Source organism: Gasterosteus aculeatus, chromosome 6 (assembly GCF_964276395.1).
Source record: "Gasterosteus aculeatus chromosome 6, fGasAcu3.hap1.1, whole genome shotgun sequence".
Classification (NCBI taxonomy): domain Eukaryota; kingdom Metazoa; phylum Chordata; class Actinopteri; order Perciformes; family Gasterosteidae; genus Gasterosteus; species Gasterosteus aculeatus.
Window position 1 is genome coordinate 16,307,788 of NC_135693.1, and position 19,844 is coordinate 16,327,631.

At 46.0% G+C, this 19,844-nt stretch overlaps 1 protein-coding gene across 1 annotated transcript in view; it reads left to right on the forward strand.

Moving 5' to 3' along the window:
- Positions 1-12,728, forward strand: part of camkmt (calmodulin-lysine N-methyltransferase) — a 73,655-nt gene extending 60,927 nt beyond the window's left edge. The window contains exons 9-11 of the mRNA XM_040178247.2: positions 2,702-2,765; positions 4,308-4,439; positions 9,833-12,728. Of these exons, the coding sequence (XP_040034181.1) occupies positions 2,702-2,765; positions 4,308-4,439; positions 9,833-9,931 (295 nt within the window). The 3' untranslated portion in view covers positions 9,932-12,728. The remainder of the gene's footprint in view (positions 1-2,701; positions 2,766-4,307; positions 4,440-9,832) is intronic.
- The last annotated feature ends 7,116 nt before the right edge of the window (positions 12,729-19,844 follow it).

Sequence of the window (19,844 nt, forward strand, 5' to 3'; positions counted from 1 at the left end):
CAACACTAGTGTCAAAGAATTCACAGAAAACTGGAATCATGAAAGGGTTTTAACTTTCTGACTAATAGCTGCAAGGTTGACATTTAAAAGGAAGTTGGTTATAACGATTCAGAGCTGATTTTCATAAAACCCTGGCATGTTTTTGTTTGGACAACCGATTCCTGAAGTGAACTAACATATGATTAACGTTTGCCTAACCTAAAACACATTGTGAGGCAGTAATATTTAAAATGTCTGGTAATGCATGTATATAAAGAACCAAACAAAATGCATGAACCCTTAATTTCACACGGGAATAATAATAATGCTTAAAAGATGAAGTCATGTGTTTCCATGGGCTCGCCCCTGCAGCCTTGACAACATCCTGTATGTTCAAATATGTGTGTAAGCAGACAAATATAGCAGCGACGCCCTCGCCCTCACACTTTGACCTCCAGTCAATTTTGACTGGAATTCTGCAGGGGGGGGGGGGGTCGGCGGGGGCAGCGTGAGACAATAGGTCTCTGACAGTCTGGGGCCATCAGAAGCCCCCTTAAAGGGGACTCCACTCCATGTGAGGTTGTTACACTGTGACTTCCAACCAACCCGTGAAATAGTCTCCGAGTTACTACATGCACCTGACGCAACCCGAAGAGATCCCCAAATGTCACTTCAAAATTCCAATCCGTCACCTCGGTGACAAATTAAAACTAGAAAGGTGCATTCAAGTGAAGACGTCTGCTACGCCTCTTACAACAGCCTCTGCAGCATTGTGTGATTGAATGAAAACAACCCCGAAAAACCCGTCCGGACCAAAAGTGTGTGATGTGTTTTTTAAACACAGTAACAAACTCGGCGTCATTCGGGTCCATGCAGAGATCTGCAGAGGCACCGCGTCCGGGAACACTTATTTAGACAGAACTCATCAGCTGTCACGTGGCCTGTTATTTACCCACATATAACACATCCATATCCATAAACATGGTCCAAAACAATAAAGGTGAGTAGTAATAATTAGATGGGCCGATGTGATCACATGATCAATAGGCCAATCGACATGTGACCTAATGTGACCGGGCTTTGTAGCAGATTTTTCTCCTGATTATTCTTAAAGAATCTTTCACATTCCATTCTTTGTTGTCCTGCTAGTATTTGTCCCACGTCCTCTGTCTTCCCTAACGTTTGTTCCCCCTGTTAGATTCTTGCCCCGTGATAATAATCTTAAACTCTTCCTACACGACTAACGCGGATGTTTGTTTTCTATCATCACTGTGCGTAACGTTGAAGATCTTTAATGGCCGCGGCTGTTTTATCGTTCGCCCTCTTTGTGACACGATGTCCTCGCGTTGCCCTCGCTGTGCGTGTCCGTTCCAGCCGTTGCCTCCACCCAAGGTAGCGCACTTCCTATTTTTCCTCCCCACTCACTTTTCCCGTGAACTCATATCGGTGGCAAAATAAACCAAACACAAACCTCTCACCTTTCAACACAAATAAACTCCTGCGCCTCGGTCTAACCTTAGAAGAATAACAAACCTCCCGCAGACGTGCCCACATCCTGGTGCAGGCAGAGCCCGTGTTGGTAAGTCCCTTTCCTTTGTGTGACGCACACCTCTCAGTCCTCGCTGGGATCGGAGTGGTTCCGCGCGAGGACGGGTCAGAGGCCGTGATTGGAAATCTACATCCAGATTGTCGCTCCGCTGGCCAGTTGGACGGATGTGCGGGATTATGTCAAATCTGCTCTGTATTGTTCCGTTTTTAGTCAAATTACTCCACTCTCATCTGTGATAATAGGTGCACACGCGCGCACGCCGCTCTACTTACTTGCATAATGGATTGGAATTTGTCCTTGTGGAAATCAAGACAGGTGTTACTTTGTTTATTTACTTTGGGCGATTTGGGCCGGTGTGTGTGTGTGTGTGTGTGTGTGTGTGTGTGTGTGTGTGTGTGTGTGTGTGTGTGTGTGTGTGTGTTCATCTACATACCAGCTAAAACTCTATTAGCTAAAATGAACGAAAAGTGAATTTTGTGCGAATAAGGAAATAACCTTATTAAGGTACCAAATATTAAATCTGGGTTTGAACAAGTTACAATGGGCTGATTATCACAATGTCCCCGACACATTAGTGAGCATATAAAAAGGATTTCACCACATATAACTCACAAAGCTCTGTTGTACACTGAAATTTAGTTTTGAAACTAACTAAATTAATCTTTGGTTATATTTTTCTTTGTTTAATTTCACATAAAAAGCAAACATGCAAGCACAAATGCTTAATTTCAAATGGACACAGTTACACATGTTAAAGTACAATGGAGCCAGTTAATTATTCATTCATTATTTACTTATTTTTCCTTTGTTTGTTGTTTTCCTACTTATATCTCCTTATTAACTTCAGAGTGCACACTCCAGGTATTAATTCCACAAATTCAAAGGGCCGTTGCGCTACTTTGAAGTGCCCCATAACAGTTAGTATGTCTGCACGCACACTCGTGTGTGTGTTTGCTGCAGGCGATGCTATCTGCGCCCGTTGGATTTTCTGATGAGACTACAGACTGAGGCGAACACGTAGACAAAAAGAGGAAGAGCGTCTTACTCATGCAAATTGTTTTTCTCCTGTTGGTGGATTTATTTGTGAACCAAAGAAAACAAATAGCCTGCTGCTTTATCTGGAGCCGCTATCATGAGAATGCACGCTAACCTGTCTCTCCCTCTCCCTCCCAGTTTGTTTCTCGACCAGTACAGAGCCAGCCTGGTCGATGCTATAAGGAGATTACTGCGACCCAATGTAAGTGTGTGTGTGTGTGTGTGTGTGTGTGTGTTAACTATATATATATATATATATATATATATATATATATATATATATATATATATATATATATATTGTTTATCGCCTTCCTCTAAATCCTGCCCCACTCTTCTCAATCATAATTAGGCCTGGCCCAAAACCCTATACACACTAATAGTCCGAGAGGATTAATATCATGTAACGCTTTAATGCTTATTATGAGCAACTTGAATGCATCGCTCTGATCTCCGTCTCTCTCTCCGCTGCCTTCCCTTAATCATGAATCTGAGGGAACTTCTCCCTTTTGGCCTCACGATAAGACCCCACGCTGTGACAGCCAAAGCAAATGGGGGGGAAAGAAACGGCTGGAAGAGATCGGGTTGAGGTTTCCATTCATCTGAGGGAGGAGGGGCTGCGTTTTAAGTACGGAGGCCAGAATATCTGTTTATGAAAAAGAGGTAAAATGAGTCCTGGAGGAGGGAGGAGAGAGATGGGTGGGAAAAGGGGGGAATATGGACCGGGAGGAGTGAGGAGCAAATGATGCGATTCTCTTGTAGAAAATGATCTTAAATGTATTTGATGTTTTTTATAGAGAGCGAAACAGAAGCACGCCGGTTATAATGTCATTAAAGTGTCGGTTACAAACTGCAATTAGAAGGAGGTTTGATAAACACTGATGCACAGAATGTGCCGTGAACTCTTTCCATTAGACTAAAACCTGTGCACGTGAAGCATTAGATCTTCCAGAAGAGATGACCAGGGCTGTATGATTGATGTTCCTTGTGGGTGGTGGCACAGCGGCACGCGTCCCCTCAGCTGACATTTCACACGGGGACGTCTGCACAGCGGGGATGTGCGTCTCGGTTGCAGCGGAATGCAGAAGCTGCTGTTTTTCGAATGTCGGACGTGACATCTGGCCATTGTTGTACATCTGTGTGTTAAGTCTCCCTCCCTTTAATCCAGGAGAGATAATTCGGGGGCTAATACCATTTGAGTGTCGGCCGTCAGACCGCCGCCGCCACGACCAGCTCTTCCAAATGTTTAATAATTTGCTAAGCTGATTAAGCAATTAACAAAGCAATTTATTCTCCTATCTAATGGGACTAATTTGTTGTTTCCGACAAAGGTGGTCCATCCGGTGGGCTGGATCCCCTTAATCAGCTGATTATCTGGGAGGAGCTGTTTGTTTGCTATTTTGTTTGCTGTGTTCTCATACTGGGGGGATGCAACCGGATATACAGATGAAAGATCATCTGCTCGCTGTATGTGTGTATTTGGTTAATTTATTTAAAACACTAATAACATAATCAACATGAAATACAACTGAAAGCTGAGGGATTTCAAAGGCTCTTTGAACCCGCTGGTAATCCTCTCAGTATTTGCGGGGCGTCTGTGATGAATGTGCACATACAAACCTGTCTGTCTCGCATACACACGGACACTTTCAGACGCCACGCGTGTGCAAAGCTAAACAACCAACGATGCGATGTGAGGAATGCGCGCTCGATGCCACTCACCCTGATCTTGCTTTCCACGCAGGGCATGGCGGTGGTGTTTGCCCCACTGCGGGGGGAAACGCTGAGACTGTTTTGTCAACTGGCCCAGCAGGCCGGACTCTGTGCCTCTCAACACCAGCAGTACGACGCTCAGGTCTGGGATGTTCACCTGAAGGTGAGAACGTAGCGACTGCCCGCCAAACGACACGTTCCATGATGACTTCGTGCTCCCGGGTGTCTCCTTTCCTCGTGTTTAAACAAAGGCGGCAGCTGTGAGAAAATGTTTGGGGGAAGTTAAAGGGACTGTGCCGCTCCGGCCCTCTCGGCTCCACCAGTGATTCCCCTCTTTGCTCCTCCCTTGACTGGGAGCCCCCCACTTTTTCTTCTTCATCCGGGTCTTTTTTGCGACCTGTGGTTTGACGTTTCAGAGGCACTTTGTGAGACTCAACAGGGCCGAAAACCAGCGGCCTTAACGCGGCGCCGTGAGGAAGATGGGGAAGGAGTGAGGAAGGGAAGGAGGGAGGAGGGACAAAGAGAAGTGACAGAAAGCTCACAAGTAGGCAGTGTTTAAAGAAGTGGAGTCCAGCTGTTAACTCCATTACGTACACAGCTACAGAAGAACAGGACAGCGAGGAGTGGGCTAAATTGGTGCACACGCTCCCTTACTACTGGTGGGGCAATTGGACAGACCGGCCATTAAAGTGCCTGTTAAAGTGGCTGCAGCTCGGCATTGAAAAAGCTCACTCGTCTCCTTCTTGCTGGTGACTATTAGCCAAGCGCTGGATTTAAGGCTGAACTCACTTACACGTGTAAGATCGGAGGGACTTTGGACCGTTCAAAGGTCACATTTACAAGTTCAAGGTAGGCTGAGGTCAAGTTCCAATGGACACCACCAGCCGGTACTGTGAGGGTCGGGGGGGCGACCAATATGGGTTTCTCATGTTAAAATAGAACTACTTTAAACACATTTTGCTGGAATCGTAACGCCGACCAGGTTATAACTTTTTCTCAACATAACAATAAGAGATTGTTGAAATACCACAGCAGACGTCAATTGTTTTCTCTGCAATATACGCCCATAGAAACAATTAACTCATTTTTTCCGGTGAAGGCATTCAGTTTAGGTCAGGGAAAGATTGCGGTTTTGGAACAATATTGAAAATAAATCCACAATGAGATTAAATTACGCATTCAGTAATTCATTTTCCAAGACTGGAAAAAAACGTTGAGAGAATCTCTCCAAAAAACACTAAAGATTTTTGTAAACTGAAGAATGGATGAACACCTGTAAATTATATTCAACTGAAAAGTCTTAAGGTGGTTTGGGCCTCAGGTGAAGTGGGAACTGCACAGGAAGTTGTTTCAGTAAAAGAACACAAAATGAAAAGAATAAAGGTAAAGAGGGAGAAATAAAAGTGAATGCTGCTGTTGTCATAAATTTAAAAGAACCACAAATATGTTTGAAAAAGCTGCGGGGAGAATTGATTTGGCCTCAAGGCCACAGAACGCAGCTGTTACAGGATTCAACCGCTCGGGGAAGACGTGTCAGATGTGTTTTAGTGTTAAAAGCTGCTTAAGAACAGAATGTGAACAGTGAAATTCAGACTAAAATTCATGTGTGATACACAAAAAAAGGAACAACCCACTATGAAATTATTCTGGTCTTTCTTTCCTTTCTTCAGCATGCAAAGGGAATGTCAGACCATTCAGCTCATATGTGAAATACACACTTCCATCTGCCTGACACACACACACACACACACACACACACACACACACACACACACACACACACACACACAGTGGGGTCAGGTGCAGCGTGTGGATATGAGGACAAGTTGAAGTGCCCCCCTCACATCTGAAGGTGATTAAGTCTCCTCTGCTTATCTTCTGATGAACACTCTGAACGAGCCCTGTGTGGCTTTCTGTGTGTGTGTGTGTGTGTGCCTGACTGACCATTCTACACACACACACACACACACACACACACACTGTGCAGTCAGCTAAGAAACGAGCTATATCACAATCCCGCACAGACCAGACATCCCTCAGAAAGCATATTGGCTAGACAACACTCACACACACACACACACACCACACGATGATATCACAGTGAAACATACACTACCAACGTGCACACACACACACACACACGCACACACACACAAACTAGCAGCTGCTACTCATTTGCACTACAGATTAGCTTTCTTAAACTATATATCCCTTCAGTTGGGGAGCTTGAACACGGGGAAAATGCATATCAGAGCTTTGGATTTTCTTTTATTATTGCTGAATGAAATCAAAGTCGTCTCCGCTAAGAACAAGCGTAGGAGGCCGACTGTAATTGAGACGTCCACATGTTATATATTCAATAATATATATTGACAATATTCAATATACATTATCAAAATGATTCCTATTCTGCTGTGCAGTTACTGATAGTTCTTGCCATCAGTTTAACATAACATGGCAAATGTATAGAAACTAGAGCGTAAAGCTATCAAGAATGTTCAATCAATCAATTGTGTTATGCTGTGTTATGTGGTGACGATGCTAACAGCATTAGCTACGGCGAGTGGAACGGTGCATGTGTGATCATTAGCATTGGGCGAATGGAATCCTCGACACTACTAAGACCTGCAAAATGCTAAGATTGACTTACAGCTCCTGGTGTCGAGCTCTGCAGCCGCCTCCGATCTAAACCCAAACCAAACGAGTGTGACTTTTACTTCTTTTCATGCTTCCGCCGCTAATCACGAGCTCCCCCCGCCGCGCACCGCCGCCGTTAAACGGACGCCAACCCGGTATCTGATTTTGTTTGTCATATGCTGCCTGATCTTAATGTGTCTTTATGTGGAGGGAAAACAGAAAGCGGGGAGTGTGTTTTCAAAAAAAAAAATGTTTAGCAGTTCTTTTAGAAAACATCTCCAGACCCCCGACTCGCTCCTCTCCAAACACGCACACGCTTTCACCCTCTGACACAGACGCACTGCGGGGACCGCAGGCAGGCCCGGTGTGCGTGTGCGTGAGGCGTGTGCCGGGACGGGCAGACAGGGCTGGCGCGTTATCCTCTTATCCCCACTGTTGTGGAATAGAGAGGCAAGCAGCTGGAGGGACTGCAAGCAGCCTGATAATGCCAGCGCTATTTCCTAACCCGCCATCTTAATCTTGTTACTCAAATGGTTGTGAAGAGAGAGTCATGAATTTTAATTTCTCTCGCACGCACACGCACACGGATGTGTGTTCACGTGTGCACATCCGCGTCTCCCTCACATGCATAAAGAGTATCCCCACTGTGTCGATGCACTCACACTCATTTCCCTGCCTCCTCCGTTCTGTTGCCCTCTTTCATTCTTTTCCTCTCGCCCCCCCCCCTCAGCTGCCTGCCCGCTCCTCCCTCCCCCCATATCTTCCTCCACCCTTCTCCACTCTCCCTCCCTCGGCTCCCCTCTATCTTCCCATTTCCTACATCACGACCCACTTCTCTATTTATTCAAGCCTGTCGTTCTATCCCTTCTTCTACTCGTCTCTCCATCCACCCAATCCCTCATTCTCTGTTTCCTAATCCTGCCGAGAGAGACCCCCGACATCCGGTTCATCCATCCCTCCCTAGTCCCAAAGCCCCCGCCTCCCTCCCTCTCTCTGTCTCTCTGTCTCTTTCCACCTTGTTCACTTTCTCTCCGGTCCATACATGCAGGGCGAGAATAAGAGAGGAAATGAGAGCAGGAGACGGGGAGACGGGAGCTGTGGCAAAAGTGGCTGTACAATTAATGACTTGCACCTTGAAGAGGAAAAAAAAAAAAGAGAAACGATTGTTGGGTCTGGGGGGGGAAGGAGGGGGGGGGGGGGGTTGCGTTGAGAGCCGATTTAGCCAGCCACCCATGAAGCTGATTAGGTAGCCTGCGATCAGGAGGAACAGCTTTGCTTGTTAAACTTTTCACCTCTGCGAGCTCTTAGCCCTCGCCGCGTTAAAGCCCCCCCCCTCCCCTCCCCCCTCCCGCTCTAACCCTCCATCTATCGCTTCCTTGCTCCTTCCGCCTGGTAGGATTTGAATGTGAATGCTGGCCGTGGTCCTCGTAGCGGGCTTAGCGCGGGGGGCAGGCAGCTGCCCCTCCACGCCCAGCCACCCCTGGGCCGTCTGCCCCCCCCCCTCCTCTGTCGCTCTTTCTCTCTCGGGGGGTCAGAGGTTCAACCACCGGCCGGTGCCTGGAGGGATGGCCACAGGAAGATAACGCACATGAAGGGTGTTTGGGGGGCGGGGGGGTGAGGTGGGGGTGACCGAGGGAAAGAGGGGTAAGGCAGACCTGAAGCATTGTTCGTATTCAGCAGGAAAAGGGAGAAGTTTGTTGGAGAAAAAAAAAGGCGCTATGGTGAGAGACGCTGGTGAGGTGTGTCAGGTAGCCCCCCTCACCCCCCCCTCCCCTCTCCAAGGTCCCATACTTGCTTTGGTTTAACACATGCACATTTGTATGGATAATAAATCAATAATTAAGCGAAGTTAATAAATGATTTACCTGGAAGGTTTTGCCGGTTGACGTAAACTTTCTCTGTGTATATATATATTATAAAATAATGTAACATATATTGAGTCGTAATTTAAATATTTGTTACTTCTACACCTGTTCTTTTCAAACGTGCTCCTGGGATGAAACTTGACTTTCTGGACGCCGCTGTCTGGTCGGCGCCCCGCTGTGTGGAGGCAGCGGTGTCATTGAAATGAATAGGGGATTGGGTTTAATCACGCAGCGCTAACGTCGGCCCGAGCACCCACCGCCCCCCTGCCCCCCCCCCTCTATGCACCTGCACAGACACACACGCACTCATGACTGTGTGTAACTTTCTCCTCAAGGTGTCATAGTGTCTTAATAGAGCAGAATAAAGCGGGAGACCTCCTCGATTCAGCTCCACCTCTGAGCTGACTTTCGTTAGAGCGCTCAGCAGACGTCCATCTTTTAGTGACAAAGCGCATTGAAACAGGCGACTTTTGAGCACAACGACAGCAGTTGAGTTTGCGTAAGCAGGTTTGCGTCGGCTGCCCTGTCACTCGCACATCACTCACATGCTGCTGACCGGAGTTCATACGGGGCCTGTTTGTTGTGAAAAAACCTTTTCACACAGTTGTGCTCACTGCTGGTCTTAGCACACAAACACAAACACACAACTCACACAGGGCAGACCCACTGAACTCACTTTCGTAAGTTTCTGATAATTTGGCCAGACGCTGGGCGAGCTAATTAGCAAGTGCATACCCGAACTGCCAAGGCTGCTTAGAAGGGCACACGGGCATCCACCAAGCTGTGTGTGAGTGTGTGTGTGTGTGTGTGTGTGTGTGTGTGTGTGTGTGTGTGTGTGTGTGCGTGTGCGGACGTGAGCTTTAACAGTTATTTCATTAATTTACAGAACATTAATCAGCTATTTAATAAGGCATATATATATATAATAATCTTGACAGGTTTTCAAATTAAGAGAACAATGTAAATTAGATTTAATAAAAGCAATACCTTCGTAGCTTTTGGGTGACTGATTTGATTGGCTTAGTTAATGCTTCTCATGTTGTGTGTTTCTCAGATGCAGACCGAGGGAAAAGACGCATACGATGAGAACATCCACTATCCTCTCCTCATCACCTTGACCAAAGGACCTCAACCTGTCAGCCACACTCAGTAACCCCCCCCCCCCCCACATACCTTTGGACATTTGAGCTGTACAGGGTCATGTAGACAATGTAAACCGGAGTGAGCAGGGTCAGAATACAGAATACAGGGTTACGTCGGTCCAACGTGTTAAGTCACACAGAGCAAAACAAGTTGTGGACACATTTGAGGTATTTTTCATATTGATACAGGGACCACTGGGGGGATTCATTGGCAGATGCATTCGAGCGTGCATGTTTTGCACTTTTGATGTGTTGAAGGAGAAGCTCTTTTCCAAAGCTGTGGGGGTGCGTTGACTGTGGCCGAGTTAGTTCCAACCATCTGCTGTGTGCCAAATGACTCCAATAGTCACTCGGTCCGTCAGCCCTTTAATCGGTCCGCCTGCAGTTGATCAGCCGTCCAAGGACGTACCAATCCAAGTGCCAACCGCTCATCTGACCCACTGGTCAAATAACCTGTTGAAATAAGTCCATTCGGATGCCTGTCGTGGTAATTAAGTAGCCAGTGATCCAGACATCATTCCAGCCAACAAACCAGCCGCTTTTCAGTCAGCCGCAGGGACATTTCCTCCGTCAGTCCTTCTGTAAGTGTCCGTTCACCCCCTTGAACCTGTCACTATGCGCCCATGCCACTGTGCTTCTGGCCTCAGCGTGGAGGCCAGCGCTAATTCATTAACCAGCGCAGACTGTCGGGCAGCTCACAGTTTCCTTTGTGTTTCCTTTATTTCTCTCCGTTCCCTTCTACCGCCGCTCTAATTTCTACTAATACAACTCATTCATCCCAGTCAGAGGTCAGTATTAAGAACTTCTTTTGTGCATTTCCTTCAATAGAACATTAACATATTAAGGCACGTTCAGACCAAAGAGCAATTGTTGCTGCCCTGGAGCTGCAGTTAAGCACAGTACGCCCGAGCGACGCATTTCACACAGCTCTGTTGGTAACACAATTGGTATGAATTGTACTTCAGACCCTACAGTTCCCCCCGACATCTACTCAAACTACTGCTTTACTGGTAGCTGGTTTAATTTGTTTTAAAGTGCCACTGATCCGCGGTAATGGCCGAGTAGGTCTGGTCAACTCGAGCTCAATCTCTTTTTGCGCACGTTTCGCTCTTAAAACAATCAGACCCAATGGCAGCTGCTAAACTCTCTTAATCCAAACCCTCCTTGGGGAAGTGCGGGTGTGTCCGAAGAGAGAGAGAGAGAGAGAGAGAGAGACTCCTTCTTCTTACATGTGTCGACTACTGACCCCAATGCTTTGGAACAGGGAGATGCATGAAGTGCTGCACACAGCAGGATTTCCTCCATTTTCTCTTCTTGCTGTTTCGTGTAATACAGACATATCAACGGCCTCTTACCCCTTACGTCCACTTGTTTCAGACAATCTGCTGCCAGTCCAGCTGGTGTGCCAATGTCCACTGGCTCCGTGAGCACATTATCAAAGTCTATCAAGGGCTACATTCACTTTTGAATGTGCGCAAAGTCTATATTGATATTTAATGCTGTGTTTATTTGCTATTGATTGAGTTTTTGTGTGAACTGTATTTTACTTGTTTGTATACGTCACTTCTCCGATTACGCCTTTGAAGCAGGAGAGGTAAAGCTACGGTTTTCTTGCTGCTATCAAAGTCCTGTTAGAAGGTACAGTGTCCATGGCTAACAGAAAATGTGTCAACAACATTTAAAATCATTGGAAAAAGATACTGCTTGAACATGACACATGAATTTATATTGATAGACAATGTTAAAAACCCTGATTTTTCAAAGTCGCACATGTTCACACAACCTCGAGAGCAAAAAACATTCGCACATTTCAGACCAATTGCTTCTTCCATTATATGTCTGCTGTATTCGTCGTTCTACTCAGGTCTTTTTCCATGCATTCAGCTCTTTTCTGTTTCCTGTGGCATTAAAGAAACGCCACTCAAGCCTAAAATTGTACCTATCACTAGTAAAGTGTCTCCATATTTCACTGTGATCCGCTGTTTTGTACAGGAGCAAAGAAGCTATGCAGTATCTTCCAGTTATTTGCATCTCTTTTGTTGGAAAAACAATCCACCTTTACAAATGAGAGGTATTCCCTGTGTGTAACTACTCAGAAAAGTAAATTAAGCCAGTTTTTATCAGTGGTCTCATAAAATCAAAAAAAATGTCCCCATTGCTAATGTTTTAATTACATTTTTATCTACGATGCAGTCTGTTGTATACCTTTGATATCTGCGGGGTTAAGGCATAAATACCATCCCGACTGTGAATGTGTACAGTGACCTCATCGCTGTCCGGTGCGACGTCACCACCACTGGCAGCGATGTCATCCGCTCCGCTGCCTCCGCTGGATCCAGAGACGGTCGTGTGCCGCTGATGAGAATTTACCTTCGGCAAAAAAACACGCAGGGAGGCTCTATTGCAACACATCTATGTCACTGTGTCGTTTGGACTGTCGGACATAATTCTTTGAATTGGTTGTCGTTCGCAGGCCGTGTCCACACTAATCCAGATTGATTTAAAGTTGGATGTGAATGAAGTTCAAGCGGCTCTTTGTGGCACACTGAACACTTTTGAAATCCGAATGTACAATTGTTGTGTGGTTTGTACTGTTTTGAGGTTTGACACAAGAAACACAAACTGTATTTACTTCCGTGAAATGTTATAATTTACCGCCTTTAGTGTGGACATGACCTCATAGAGTGAGTTTTTCTGTTCGGTGTATATAAATTGATCTCTGCTTCACTAGTTAATGGGTAATGAATGTTACACTTTGAAGTCAAAGGGTTGTGATTGAATACAAATAAATAGATTTTCTTCAAGACATTTGGGACTATGAACTTTTTTCTTTTTGAATTGATAAAAATGAACAATATTATTTTATTCATCAATATTTTACAGAAGAAATATTCAAGTAAATTGTTAATTTAAAACCTCACTATATCAAAATCCAAACACATTGTCACCTTCCAGATGGTTGTAGATTTTCTGTAATGGTTTATATAATATATATAATAAATCATGTTGAACTGGTTGACAAAGCCAATGTATAAAAAGTGTGTTTTTCATTATTAACAATCCAGCGTTAAACGTTCACAGATGTAATAAAGTTTGCTTTGGGGTCCAGATCGACTGTGGCCGGTGTTTCAAACACAATGGCCTCCTGCAGGCTAAGCTGATGCCAGACAAGGTGACACACACACACGCACGCACGCACGCACGCACGCACGCACGCACGCACGCACGCACGCACGCACGCACGCACGCACGCACACACACACACACACACATATCAAGCCCAGTCAACAGTCTAACCCTCCACAGGAAGAAAAGAGAGAGGGATAAAGGAGGAAGGGAAGGCAGTACACAGCAGCTAATCCTGCAGGCTCACTCTTCTGTTTATCGGTCAGAAGGAGGGAGGCCGCGTCGGCCAAAGGGAGGGGCCAGCGAGGCCTCCTGATCTGTCTTTTGATATTTTAAAGAAGTCTGTTCTCTCCTCCCCGACACTCTGCTGGAGGGACAGTGAGAAGAGATAGAGAAAGCTGCAGAGAGAGAGAGAGAGTGGGGGTGAAAAAGACAACCGGGCAAAGGACGAGGAAGAGAAGTAAGAAATTGGACCAGAAACACTGAATGCCTGGAAGGAAAAGAAAAGTGGAAATGAGGCAAAACTAGATCGAAACAACAGGGGAAAAAAAAAAAAGCTTCAGCCGTGAAAGGAAAGGAAAGCTGACCGAGGGACTGAGATTGACTGGCGGAGTGAGTGATCGAACGGAGAAAAAGAGAGGGACAGAGTGCTCCAGGCTCGACACAAGGGCCCCATTAACTTGACCACTTGCCCTTTGCACACAAAGGCGAGGCCGGCCCACTGCCCCTCCCACCCAATTATCCACGATTAGGCTCAGTGCACTGTGTCAAGATGGAGAGGGGAGAAAAAGAGTAGCGGGGGAGAAAGGCGAGGACAGGGGGGAGAAAAGAAGGCGACAGAGGGACTCTGGTGGGGAAAAAAAAGAGAGTGAAGAATGGCAGCAAGTGATGAAAGGCAACAAAACGATAAACAACACGGAAGAGGCTCAAACATTTGATGTAGCGGCCGCCATGCAGATGACTGTTCTGTGAGCGATTACACCGGCAGGAAAAACTTCCACTACTCCATTCATTTATCTGTGTTTGCTTGTGTTTCCTATTCACAGCGACATTTCATAGACGTGTCGTCAAATTGGTGCCTCAATTTGCTGTTTTAAATTTTTAAAAAATTTTTAGATCAAACATTTTTGTTGTAAAAGTTGCTCGCACTTTCTCTATTGTCTCCGTAAATTTTAGGCCAACAGAATAAGTTGGAATCGCAACAATGACATTGATTTTGATATGTTGAACATTTAAGAAAACCCTTTTTTGCTCAGTTTTTGGTCGCTGCCACGGGTTGAAGGGCCCTACAGCCAAAAAGATTAGCTAAAATTTCAATAAAAGCTTAATGTATCTGAATTGGGCTGCAGAGTCTGGTGATATTGTCGCCATGAGCGACCCCTTTCACATTAAAAACAGTCATTTGAGCCATTGTTTATATGGAGATACAGCGTGTAAAAAAATGTGTCATCTCAAAAAAATCTTTAATCTTTTGACGTGGTGACCCCCCCTTTACTTCAAACACACACAAATCAAACACAATCTCTCAATATCCTGCGTCTGCATCGTACCTGTGCACATCACACAGACGCACAAATTGTCTTCACCACACTCTCACCGTGGGCTCAGCTGCGGTGCGGCCATGTTGTGTCATGTTGTGCTCTGTTGATACTCTGCCGCCAGCTAGCTGGCATCCCCAGGGCCGTGGGCTGGTTTCCACTGCAGCACGGCACGCCACCACTGACAGCAAAGACACACACACACACACACTGCACAGTATACCAACAGTCTTCCTTCCCTTTGACTGCCGTTTATTTGAACCACTGATATTTTGGTTCATCAATTCCTGCAGAAAAGGTCTGAAATACAAGGTTAGATAAAGAGGTATTTCAGTTCATCTTGGCCAAATGGATTTTTCGTCCTTTGTATTTTGTTTTTATTTATTTCCGTTAACACAACGCCTCGCAATTTTCATTCCATTGCTTTGTAGTTTAACTTATAGTCTGATTTAAAATAGTTGAGCATCACACGGGTTCCTGTGACCGTGACCCTTTAATTTGACCGAGAAAAGCATGTTTATGCTTTTTTTTTTTTAATTTATGGCATTGAAAAACTCATCAATTATTATCCATCGCAATTGCAAGCACTGCACGGATGACGCGTTCGGACATGCACACACATCTGAGCCAGAGACGTGAGTCCGGACCCTCGTGTACTTGTATGTGCGAGGACAGCGAGTGCCTCTCACAGCCCAACATGTTTACAAGTCCCCTGATCCATTTGCTAACCCCCTCCCTGTAACCACTTCGTCCATCACCCAAAATCTCTAAAAAACCTTTCAAGCCTCTTCCTTTCTCCTCGGCTCCTCGAGGCAATTTGAGGAGGGCTTTTTAAATGATCCGCTCATTATCGGTAGTGGAGTCACTCTGGGCTTCTTTTTTTTTTGTGTGCTTTTCCTTCCTGCTTCCTCCCTCCCTCTCCTCTCTTTCTCCCTCGGTTTTTTTAAAGGGCTTTTTTCTCCTTGCTCCCTCTACCCAAACAGCCTCCCCTTCCCTCCACGCCCCCCACCTCCTCCCGCTCCTCCACCCTAGAATGGCTTTTTGCTCTGTTTGTGCTCATGAAGTGGAATGCGGCAAAGTCCCTGAGAGCATTTTCTACTTTTTTTATTTTCATTTAGAAAGCAATCGAGTATGAGTTGACATGGCGGAGTGGGAGCTAACCCCCCCCCCACACACACACACACACACACACACACACCACATTCATAACGCACACCTGATGCTGGCCTTGACGACAATGATGTTTTCCATTAGAGGAGAAGAAATGAGGAAATATGCGAAGGTGAAATTGTGTGACATTCATTTAGCAGAATTGGAGTAGGATACCGTGTACACCATGCGAGGAAAACCTACGGGCTTCGTCCTGTTTGTTTGTGTATCTTTAGTAATCCTCCTCAGTTGTAGATTGGTTCTAACCGGCCTACACCAACAAACTCAAATGTGCATCGACACCCATCTGTTCTTTGGGAAGCTTTGCTATTTCTATGCTTGTAGTTCCACCGCGTGCCCCGCTACCCGTTACGGCGCTCCGTCCGGATACGCCGGCCGCTGAGTCCGCTTACCGACCCGTTCGCTGGCCGACTGCACCTGGAGTGTGGACTGTTTAGCACCTTCGCACTGCACAGGGACGCTTACAGCCAGCGGGCCGCTCATTAAGGGGTCTGTTGACGAAAGCACTCAACTTCTCGCTGATTGAGGTCCGGCTAGCTGCGAGCGGGAGACACGCGGGGAGAAAGAAGGACACAGACGGCGGGACGTATGGGCCGAGGCGGGTTTTTTGTCGGCTGAGTGTCCTTCCTATCAATGTTGACGGTCTCTTGTGGAAGTGTTTACCCGACTTTTAATGGCAGAGGGCCGACGTTAGCCGGCGTAGGAGGCGAGCTGAATTAACACCTGCCTCGCCCCCCCCCCAAACCCTCCCCCAGTCAAGCGGCTCCTTTCTGCGTCTCTTGTCTGCCTGTGACTTTGTCATTCAGATAATCGGCGAGGTCATCAATCAGCGTGTGAACCGGCTTGTCAACGAGCCGTCGAATCTTTACATCTAATGAGACTAAATCAGCCGCCAGCTGTGTTGTTCAAACATGGATTTCTTTATAAATGAGCTTTTTCTCATAAGTGCATATTTGAACAAGGTAAATTGTTAACGAGCCTCTTTGTCGGTATTCAACCACATTTTGTCAATCACAATTAAATTTAAGACTTAAAATTGGTCTGCTTGACCTGCCAATGACCTGACTCACCTTTAAGCTGCCTTTAACTCCGCCCCCCCCCCCCCCCCCCCCCTAAGAAAGGAGCAGACACTCATCAGATTAACCTGGATTTACACTCGAATGGACTCAGGTTAAACTACAGCGGCTGTTGCCTCTGGCTTGATGGGCAGTATCATCCATCTATCATGGCTGGTCCTGCTGACGTCCCTACTTATCTGCTTCCACCAGTCTCACAGATAGTTACACAGGGAAACCTCACTCATCACTCCCCTAATGCACCTTCAGAGCATCATTTATACTTGAGCTAAGCAAAGGCAATCTTATTTGTATTGCACATTTCAACAACAAGGCGATTCAAAGTGCTTCACATGAAACCATTAAAAAACATCCAAACATCAAGCAAGGAGAGCAAATACTATTAGAAGAGCACAATCTGGCTTTATATTACATTACATCAGTGACTTGATATAAACTATAAACTGGTTCCACGATAATCTTACCGATCAACTAGCAACAATAAGCAGACACATCTCTGATCTGAGGGGATCTTTAAGCTGCATTATCAAAGGAAGCATTTCTGACCTTTGACCTTATCCATAAAATCTTAATATTTATTGACATTAGTCATAATTGTAATCGTAATCGTTCAAGTATTACTTTAATTGTATTTTTATTGAATATATCTGCAATTTGTGTTGTAATAAAACCGCACATTTTATTTGCTATTTGGTATCATAATTACAGTATTCACAACAGTACATTTACTCGTTAGAGAGCAGTGCTGCGGGTTTAGAGTAAAGCAAAACTTTTAAAATAATAACCCAACAAATCCCCCCCCCAAGCCCCCACCTCCTCTTTGGTCTATGTGTCTGTAGTCGCCAGGGCAACGTCTCTAACCCGCCGACCCATGTTCCCGTGGGCCAGGGGGCCATTAGGGGCCAGTCAACAACCCTCTCTTCCTGCCACAAGTGGTGCTGGCGGGATGGAGAGGGCCCTCGTCTCTGCTTTGAAGGTCAACGAGGCCGCTGCCCGGCCCTCCGCCAGTGACTCTTAGCCCCCCCCCTCCCCCCCCCAGACCTGCACTGCAAAACACAGCTTTGGAACGAAGGTCCAATCCAACCACACGCAAATGTGGCCTTTGTTACAAGTCCCAGGTCTAAGTGCATATCCTGGATTTGAATTACCGCTACACTTTCGCCCCATCCAGTGATGAAATCAGTTAGGTATTTCAAAATGTTCTATTTTTTACATCGGTAAGTGTAGTCTGACGAGCTTTTGAAGGGCTCAGGTTTTTTATGATCACTTACTTCACTAGTGGAAAAATACACTGATTAAGATCTCACCATAAATTCACCACAGACCAGTGCTGGTCGAGCTTTTTGTTTTAAAAAATGAATTGTTTGATTTGTTTGGGATCTATAAACAGGAAAAGAGGTGGAAAAAGAGACGGTTCGTAGCTCTCTTTTCTATTAATCGTGACATTCTAGAAACGCCTTTTATGATCTTTGCGTACAAAGATGCCCCATGAAGGAGTTGAAAAGGTATTTTTACCGAGAACGTTGGTTCTCGCGCCCGTCCTCCGTGCCAGCTTGCCGGGTGGCGTGCACCTGTTCCACACTCTGGCTCTTCTGTCTGCGGGACGTAAACACTCCAATAGCCACTCGTCCGCCTCCTTAGGTAGAAATGTACATAGATTTTTTTCACACTAATCCTTGTGCGACAAAAAGGCATTTTGCTTCAATGTGCCGGTCGGGTAAGAGTTTCCACAGACACGCTCATCCCTACACACACACACACACATTTCCCGTCCATATGTGCACAAGGACGTCGGCGCAATTAACCTTTCGCTGATTCGGTCCTGGTACTCTGTTTGATTGAATAGAGCTGAAGTGCTGCCTAAGCCATGACCACAAACCCCGTGTGGCTCGATTGAGGGAATGCGTGTCTGCGTGTGTGTCCGGGAGGCTGAATGTTGAGCTTTGAGTAATGTGAAGAGGGGAGGAGGCCTGTTTCGTAGTTTTCTTACCATTAGTGCAGCTACTCCTCAGGCTTCAGTGTTGTGGCCGGGGTTTTATCCTGCGGGAGGGAATCCTCCGCTGCAGCTCGAGTCCAGTCCTCCGGCCCCCCGGCAGACCGTCTTCTGTCGAGGGTCCGCTGGCCTTGAGCTGTCTTTTTCGTGACGGGCTCCGATGGATGGAGCTAAGTGTGTGCTGACGTTATTGAAATCCCTCGTCCTTCCCCCGGCGATACTGGCATGATTCAGAGGAGCCGGCTTATTGTTGCCCCGTGTGAGCATATTTCGTTTCCCTTCGTCGCTGCACCATTTACTTCCCGGTATGACATCATATCTGTGCTTCGCTTCGCGCCAAACCCAGTCTCACCTGGAGCTCAGCCACGCAGGGAGGGGGGGCATTAGTCCGTCGCTCGTGTCCTTTGGTAGCCAAGGTATAATGTTCAAGTTCACATGAATTACTTTCAAAGTTTATGTCCTTTCACGCAAACGTCCGTTTTGCCTTCACCTCAGTGCACCTTTTGTCTCACACAGACATTTTAGGGCTGCAACTAATGTGTAATTCCTTTATAAAAATAGTAAACAATTGTATTCATGCCAACGGTGAATATTTCACATTGCTTTTTTTAATGTTTTGTATACATGATTACACAACTAAAGATAATCAATTTCCGATGCTACACAACAGAGAAAAGTAGATTATCATTCCCAGAGTAGTTGCCAATTAGTTTTCTTTAATTAATAATCAATTCATTGTGTAAGCTCTAATATCTTTGTTATAGCTACAGCTGTATAATAAGTCTATATAGAAATGTATACAAGTCAAGGGTTTGGACCCAATTTCCCATAGAATTGAATGAGAAGACGTGTCCAAACCTTTGAGCGGTGCTGTATGACAAAGTGTGCTGAGGCGACCCAGTTGTTCCTTGCAGGTGCACATGACTACGCGCCACTGTGTCGTACCGTTTCCCTGCGGCGCTCTCATGCTACAACATGGCTGCGCTGGCTTAGAGTCATGCGGCGTGCTGTTGTGCGCTGC